Source organism: Monoraphidium neglectum (genome assembly GCF_000611645.1).
Source record: "Monoraphidium neglectum strain SAG 48.87 unplaced genomic scaffold scaffold01208, whole genome shotgun sequence".
NCBI lineage: Eukaryota > Viridiplantae > Chlorophyta > Chlorophyceae > Sphaeropleales > Selenastraceae > Monoraphidium > Monoraphidium neglectum.
In genome coordinates, this window is record NW_014012420.1 from 1 (window position 1) to 7,999 (window position 7,999).

The window sequence follows — 7,999 nt, forward strand, 5'->3', positions numbered from 1 at the left end:
TCCCCACCCACCTCCCTCCACGCCCCGACCACGCCCCACCCCCACCCCCGCGCCCCCCCCAGCCTGCTAAGTGTGCTCTACTCCCAGGTGTCGCGCATGGTCAGACTGGAGGACGACAACGAGGCACTGCGGGACGAGGTGGGGGGGCAGCGCTGCTGTGAGGGATTGGTGAAAGGAGGTTTTGAGTGCAAGCAGCAGTATTGAAGTGGCAAGTGCCAAAGTGATAAATTGCTTAGTGCTCAGGTCTCAAGGCCTTGAGCTCAGGGGTCAAGGCCCAGGTTGTGTGTTTGTGTGCGTGCGTGCGTGCGTGCGTGCGTGCGTGTGTGCGCGTCCGCGTGCGCGCGTGTGCTGACGCGTTGATGTGGGTGTAGCTTGTTGTGATGAAAAACGCGAGCGGGCCACCTGCCCAGCACCTGCAAGAGGTGGCCGAGCTGAGACCGCCGCTTGTCGGGCTGTCAGCAAATCGCGGCCTCGCGCTGACATGTTGCCGTCTAGTCAACACCATGTCGACCGCAATCGACCTCGCGGTCGAGCTGGTCTTCTGCAACACGTGAGCATTCGTGCACATGCACATGCACACAAAAACATACACACACACACACACACACACTCACACACACTCTCTCTCTCTCTCTCTCTTGCTCGCACACACACACACACACACACACACACACACACACACACACAAACACACACACACACACAAACACACACACATACACACACACACAAGCTCAAACACACTCACGCACACTCATCCCTGCAGGTCGCTGACCTCAAGGGGGAGCCCCGCCCCAGCGCCCTGGCTGCAAAGGACTCCACACAGGCCAGGGTCTCGGGTGAGAGCCGCGCCCCCGCCTCCCTCATCACGTGATTAGCACGCGCCCCAACGGCGCTCGAGGAGGCCCCTGGCAGGGCAGGCGCATGCGAGCGGCCCCCGCGTTGGGCCGCCGTGCGGCGGGGCGCCGCCTGGGGCGGGCGTGCAGTGCTGCTGAGCTGCTGGCCCGGAGAGCTGCTCAAGAGTGCCCGCGGCGCCCCCTCCTGCCCCGCCCTGCCTCGTGGCCCCCCGCAGGTGCCGTGTCGAACCTCAGGCAGCGGCTCACCGACGCCATCCCCAAGCGCGGCGGCGCCCAACCCGGCGCCGGCGAGGCCGCCGACGCGGGCCGCGACCTGTCGGCGTCGCCGTCACAGCGGCGTTCGGGGCGGGTGGCTTCCAAGGTGGAATGAGGGGGCTGGCTGGCAGCCATGGAGAGGAGTCGGCGGCCGCCCCTCTGGCAGCGCGGGGCCGCTGCGGCGCAATGGCTGGCCGTGGTGGACGTTCCGAGTCATATGCGGTTTGCATTGACGCGTTGTCCCGGGATCCCTCGGCGCCGCCCCTTCCCCGGCTGTGGCGGCAGCATCTGCTCGTTACGCAGCACAGTCGCCCCCTCTTTGCCCTGATGTGGTCCCTGTATCCCATGAGTCGTCGATTACTCAACGTCCGCGCGTTGTCGCGCGCAATGGCGTGCTGAGCGCGCAATGGCACGCACCGCCAACGGTCGTGGCGTGGCAATCGGCTGTGGGGCGCAAGCAGGGGAGGGACGGGCGCGCAGGGAAGCGCCGTGCATGCACGATGCACATGTGCCCTTATGTTCGAGAGTGTTTGAGGTGCAAGTTTTTGGACAATCCTTCAACGCAGCTGAAGCTGCTCTGGCGGGGGCTCGCCGTTCACCAGGGGCACCAGCGCCACCATAGGGTCGAAACAAAGAGGAACAAACCACAAACGGACTCTCCAGGATGGCACGATTCCGCGCGACGGCAAACGCAAACGACCCTGGGCTCCGGTGTGGCGCCGCCTCAGCATTATGCCAAGGGGCAGCAACCTTTGTCGCTCGCAGCGACCCTCATATGAGGGCCGCCGGCCCGCACAACGTGGCACTTGCAGCGTAGACAGGGGGCAGCGTACGAAACACATTCATCAACTGCCAAAACACACATAACCTGCAATCCGGCCGCACACAATTCACCCGGCCGCACACAACTCACCCAGCCAAAAGGAATCACTGCGGCCCGGCAAAGCGGCCTCAATACAGGCGATCTTGGGAGATTTGAAAGATGGAACCAACGGGACGGTTGTCAAGCCAGGAAGCTGCGTGCCGCGGTGCTCAGTTCTGAGGCGCAGGCCACGGCTCCACCTGTCAACGGCCGGGCCACACGAATTTTGTGCAGGAAGGGGCGCAGCGCGGCGCAGCACGCACAGGAAGGGGCGCAGCGCGGCGCAGCACGCACAAGAGGAAGACGGGTGGCTGCTCAGAGCGCGAACTGCGCCTCTGCTGCTTGCTCCTTGGCCGTTGCCCGTCGGGTCGGGCTGTTCACATGCTGCTGCTGCTGCTGCTGCTGCTGCTGCTGCTGCTGCTGCTGCTGCTGCTGCTGCTGCTGCTGCTGCTGGTGGTGGTGGTGCGCCTCCTGCTGCTGTTGCTCCTGCCGCTGCGCGCCCCACGAGCCCCAGCCGAGCCATCGTTCCAAGAGGCCCGGCGCCGACGCCGCCGCCTGCCGCTCCACGCTCCCGCTGCTGAATCCGGCTGCTGAGCTGGCAGCTGATATGGCCGCGCTTGGCGATGCAGCGCTGAGGCCGTCGTCTGGGGGACGGCTGTGCGGCGGCGGCCCAGTTTCCAACAGCACGCCTGTGCGGCAAGCGGGCGAGCCGTAGCATTGCATGTTGCAGAATAGGATAGGCGCCAGTTTTGAGTCAAACTACTTGCAAGTCGGTAGGGCGGCAGGGTTGCAGGGCCCCAAAGGCAAGCGTGACCGTCGAAGGAAGTTCAGGCAGGTTGTGCGTGTTTCTGCAACCCCAGCGCGCACCTCGGCTCGCCAGGCCCCGCTGCAGCTCGTTGGCATAAGCAAAGAATTCATCCAGAAGCTGCACTGTGAGCGCGTCCAGCGGATCCGCCCCACTGCTGCTGGTTTGCCCAGCGCGCGCAGCGATGCTGCTGGGCGCCGCGACGTCAGGGTTGTTCTGCGGCCGGGTGCTCGTCGACTCCTGAACCTCTATCTCGACCCTGCAAGTAGAGAAAAACACGTGGATTCAATTAGCAATTGCGGGAAGAGACCAGCTCGGTCCATGGCGGCAGACGCGTTTTGCTTGCTCACCCCTGCAGCAGCACTCGCCGCCGTTCTTGGCACCGCATAAGCGTTGTGCCGTCTTCGGAACGCTCCATCCGACATTGCTCCTCTCGGACAAAGACTCTCAAGTCTTCGGCAGGCTGTGGTGGGTCGCGGACTGCCCGGCACCACTGAGGATCCACGTGTGCTTGCAGGGGACCCCGCAAATAGGTCAGAATCGACGACAGCATGGCTGCTGGTGCTGGGCAAACTGTGCCGTGTGAGAGAGGTGCGCACCCATGTTCAATCGTCATCTCCAACGCTTCAGGCGCCGTTGGTTTATTTGCTGCGGCACGGGCCGCCGCCGCAGCGATAAGCGCAAGGTTCTTCTAATCTGGTTCTCCGTACATGTCGAGGCCATGGGGTCTGCCGCTATGGTTGACTTGAGGCGCACCGGATCCATCAAAACATATACGACGTGTCGGGGTCGTCGAAATGCGGGCTTGCAACGCAGTGCTGGTTATGTCCTTACAGCAGGCTGATTTAAAGATTGTATAAGGGGTGGGCGGCATGGCAGAGCTGCAGGCGCCCGCCCTCAGATCTTCGCGCGCCGCGAAAGCCGCGGACTGGGGCCAGTCCGGGAAGAAGGGGGCGGCGAAACAAGGGCCTTGGGCGACTGCGCCGTCGGCGCTCCCGGGTACACGCAGCTCGGCACGCAGCGCTTTCGCACGCACGCCAGAAGACCCAGCCCGACAAAACCGCGGGGCGCCAGTGTTTTTTGCTGCGAATTACGGGGCTTCGTCGCCCGCGTCGGCGACCGCGGTTGCCCGCGCGCCAGGCGGCCCCCACACCCCGGCGGGCGCGGCGGCGCAGCTGGCGCCGCCGGCGCCGCCACTATGGGATTGAGAGCCGACCAAGACCGACGCGGCATATGTGTACACTGAACTCTGAACGCACCCACATGCACGCCCAAAAATGCACCGAGCCCCCACCAGACGAGCTGCCCGCGGGAGCGGCAGCCCCACTGCCCGGCAACATCCGTCAGCCAAACGCAGGCCCGGCCGGGCCTCGCGCGCGGCGCGGCACGGTCGCCGGCTTGAGCCATGTGGGCTGTTCGGCATGCTTGCAGGTCGCGGCACTAGCAAGATAGGATACAGCGCAGAGGCTTGGCCCCTGTATATTTTCCCTCTTGCACCCACGTGCATGCGCTCCTCATCTGCTCTCCCATAGGGTTTGAATCAACCCTTTGCCCCGGCCCCATAAATTCAAGCTCGCACGGGGCAAGCGCAGCAGCGAGCGGCAAGAAACGGGCGGTCAGCCCTGGGTCGGCGAGTCCAGGACCAGTCCAGAATCTGGCGATGAAAAAAGTCCGGCCGGGAACATGCGTGTGTGCACGCACCCTTGCTCTCAGGGCGGTGCGCAATTAGTGTCGGCACGGGCGGCCGTACCGTGGCACAAAAAAGCAAGGGTTGCGGACGGCAAAAAAGAGGGCTCGGCAGGCTGCTTGTGTGTGGGTGTGGTGCTGCGGTGGTCGCGTGCTGAGCGTGGATTGGTTTTTGAGCCGCAAGCCAGGCGTGCAAGGGCCACGGCTGTGGACGGGGTACGGAGAGGTGAGGGGACGAGCAAGCGCGTGCTCACGGTGGTGGGCGCGGGCGGCGCTTGTCGAGATGGTGCCTGCGCCGCGGCGCCCGTCGCAAATTGGTCTTCTTCACCAATCCAATTTGATGCAAAACAAACAGGAACACATGCGGGATGGAGCCCCTACGGCCGGGCCTGGTCGCCTGCGCGATCACGAGCGGAGAACAAGACGAGGGGATGCAAAAGCGCGGCGCGGTGTGCCACTTGTGAGCACGCGGCGCAATACGCGCCGCGGCGGGCGCGGCGGCCGGCGCGGGGGAGGAAAGGCTCAGGGGGCGGGGTGTGGGTGGTGCGTGTCTTTCAGGAGCGTGATTCAGGAGTGGCCCGTCGGGCCAATCCTCGGGCGCAAGTGCGTGGGCGGCATAAAGTGGAGCAGCGAAAAACAGAGACGGATGGAGGGACACAAGGTTGGGGGTGAGTAGAAGAGCACGACGCGACAGTCTCAATACCTGTTGTGTGTAAGCGCGGCGATGGCCGCTTCCAAATTGGCCGACGACGATGGGCCAAAACAATGAGAAAAACGGGGCCTCGCGCCGCCCAGCAGAGGCCGCAAAGCGGGCAGTCGGATGGATTGACGCTGCGCGGGCTGTGGATGATGCGCGAGGCACGTGCGCGCCGGCCGCTGCGTGCGACCACGGGCGCAGGGGCGCCCGTCCGTCGGCCGGCCCGCCCGCCCGGCGGCTAGGCGCGCTCACGCTCCGCCGCCGCTGCGGCCGCCAGCAGCAGCTGCTGCTGCCGCTGCGCCGCCGCCGCCGCTGCCGCCTCCTCGTGGCGCGCGGCGGACTGCAGCTGCTCGAGGATCAGCCGCTCTTGCTGCGCCGCCACCTGGCGCCGGAGCCGCTGCTCCAGCGCCGCCGCATCGAGCTCGGCCTGCTGGCGGCGCATGCACTTTTTCGGGGCCGAGTCGGTGCCGCACTTGCCCTTGCGCTGCACCACGCACACGGCGCAGCGGCCGGCGCGCGGCGGGGCGGCGGCGTGGCACTGGCCGGCCGCGGCTGGGGCGTCGGAGAGCGATTTTCCTGCTGCCGTGGCTGCGCACGCGGCCGACGGCGGCAGTACGACGGGCGGCAGCGCCTGCGCCGCGCCGCCGCCGCCCGCGCCGCGCAGCGCCGGCGAGGCGGCGGCGCTCCCCGGCTGCGAGATGGTCGCCGGGACGGCGGCGGCGCGCCGCTTGGCGGTGGTCGGGCCGACGGCGACCGGGCGGATTGCGAGGGCGGCCCCAAAGGACGACGACACTGACAGCCGCGGCTCCCAGGCCGCCCCAGACCCGACCCTGCCGCCCTCCTCAAAATCGTCGCCGCCGCGCAGCGGCTGGTGGTGCGTGCGGTCGCTGGCCGCGGCGTCCGCCGAGCCGTCCTCCGACGACCCCCGCCGCCGCTTCCCGGCGGCGCCAGCAGCGTCGCCGGCGGCGCTCGCGCGGCGGATGCCCGACAGCAATGCCGCGGCGGCGATCTCCTCTGGCGCGAGCGTGGGCGCGGCCGCCGCGGCGGGGTTGTGCGCGCCGCCGGGCGCCGCCGCGTCGGAGCCGGCGCCGGAGGGGTCGTGCATGGGGCAGGCGACGATTGCGCAGCCGCCAGTCCGCGGGTCCGCGGCGTCCTGCGTGGCGGTAGGGGAGGGGTCCGGTCCGGTGATGTCATGCTGACGTCATCGCCACGGGAGCACAGGGAGCGGCGCGGGGCGCCCTCTGCGCACGGCGCCGGCCGGTGTGTGCGCGCGGGCGGGCAAAGCAGCCGCCCCTGGGAGGGCGATCGGCAGGCGGACAGTCACATGGGCCCACCAGCACGACGCATCCCATCTCCCTCGCGCAATCCCCCTCCCCCCAATACACACACACACACACTCACTCACACACGCACACACACACACACACACACAGATAGGGGACGAACCACAGGGGCCCACCAGCAGGGCGCATCCCATCTCCCTGGCGCAGGGCAGGTGCAGCTCCTGGCCGCAACCGGCGCGGCGCCAGCACCGCAGAGTCGCGCCGCGGTGGCCGCAGCGCGTGCAGGTCGTGTCCTGGCCGCGGCGGACCGCGGCGGCGAGGTTGACCTGCACGGCGGGCGGCGCGGGGACGCGGGAAGGGTGTGGGCGCGGTGGTTGGGGCGCTGCCAATGCGCAGGGATGGGAAGGGGTGGTGGCCCCGGACCTGCGCCGGGGCTGCTTTGACATACACAGGCACACACACAGACAAGTACACACACAGACAAGTACACACACAGACATGTACACACACAAACTCACAAGAACACACGCATATGCAAACGCAAGCGTGCACACGAGTTTCACCCAATTCCCGCTAGGCGCACCCCGCCGCCCACCAGCCTGCCGGCGCCGTCCACCGCCACCTCTGGCGACCAGAGGGCGCACTCCCGGTGCACCCACTCCAGCTGCCCGTTCTGAATCTGGACCGGCATGAATGGCCCCAGCCCCGCCGCGCCCGCCGCGCCGCGGCAGAGCGCGCAGCGCCGCTGCAGGTCGGCGCCATCGGGTCGCTCCGCGCTGCCCGCCGCCGCGCGGCGCTCCTGCTCGGCCGCGTCCAACGGCGGCGGCTGCGGCGGGGCGGCAGCCGCGGCGGGCCGCTGCTGCGCGGCGGAGGGGGGCAGCCAGTTGAGCAGCGGGCCCCTGGAGGACAGGCGCCCGACAAACACCTGGCCGCCCAGCAAGACGGCGACGTCCATCGCGCCGCGCCCCTCCTGCGCGCGCCACTCGATCAGCCGCCGCGCGGCGGGCGCCGCGGCCTCCGAGGCGCCTCCAGGCGCGCACCGCGCCGGCGGCGCCGGCGCGGCCGCGGGGACGGCGGCGCGCGCCGTTTGGTGCTCGAGGCCCGAGGTGCCGCTGTGGGTGCTGGCGCTGCTGGTGCGCTTGCGGGTGCGGCCTGCGCCTGCCGGAGAGGGGGGGCGGGCGGGCGAGACCTCAGGAGGCGCATTGACGAGCGCGCCCTGATATAATCCCTGATCTCACTGTCACACGCACGCACACCCACGACAGGCAGCTGCCAGAAGCCAGATCCTCTGTCCCCCAAGAGGCGGGTGGGCACCTACCCCGACAGGGCTGACCGCACCCCCTCGTTGACCGCAACCCGCAGGCCACCCACCCGGCGCCTGATCGCTGCCGTCGCCGTCGCACTTGTCCTCATCAAAACCGTCCTCCCACACGCCGCCCCCGCGCCCGCCGCGGCCGGCGTGACCGTGCGGCGCTCCGCCGCCCAGGTCGTGCACGAATTGCTCGCCCTGCATCCAGCAGGGGGCGCGCCGCTGCCTGTGGCCGCGCTCAAGCG

At 68.3% G+C, this 7,999-nt stretch overlaps 3 protein-coding genes across 3 annotated transcripts in view; 1 reads left to right on the forward strand and 2 right to left on the reverse strand.

The window, feature by feature from the left end:
• Window positions 1-503: 503 nt before the first annotated feature.
• Window positions 504-1,227, forward strand: MNEG_7027 (hypothetical protein; the record flags this gene model as incomplete). Its single annotated transcript, XM_014044497.1, has 3 exons — window positions 504-536; window positions 767-839; window positions 1,073-1,227. 3 exons carry the CDS (start codon window positions 504-506, stop codon window positions 1,225-1,227), a joined length of 261 nt encoding a protein of 86 aa, XP_013899951.1.
• A 1,062-nt stretch (window positions 1,228-2,289) lies between these two features.
• Window positions 2,290-3,197, reverse strand: MNEG_7028 (hypothetical protein; the record flags this gene model as incomplete). The annotated part of the gene is made up of 3 exons (XM_014044498.1): window positions 2,290-2,663; window positions 2,842-3,038; window positions 3,130-3,197. 3 exons carry the CDS (start codon window positions 3,195-3,197, stop codon window positions 2,290-2,292), a joined length of 639 nt encoding a protein of 212 aa, XP_013899952.1.
• A 2,203-nt stretch (window positions 3,198-5,400) lies between these two features.
• Window positions 5,401-7,999, reverse strand: part of MNEG_7029 (Histone-lysine N-methyltransferase trithorax) — a gene marked incomplete at both ends in the record, with an annotated part of 4,422 nt that continues 1,823 nt past the window's right edge. Inside the window, 4 exons of the mRNA XM_014044499.1 lie at window positions 5,401-6,315; window positions 6,622-6,771; window positions 7,029-7,603; window positions 7,817-7,952. Coding sequence (XP_013899953.1) covers window positions 5,401-6,315; window positions 6,622-6,771; window positions 7,029-7,603; window positions 7,817-7,952 — 1,776 coding nt within the window. The remainder of the gene's footprint in view (window positions 6,316-6,621; window positions 6,772-7,028; window positions 7,604-7,816; window positions 7,953-7,999) is intronic.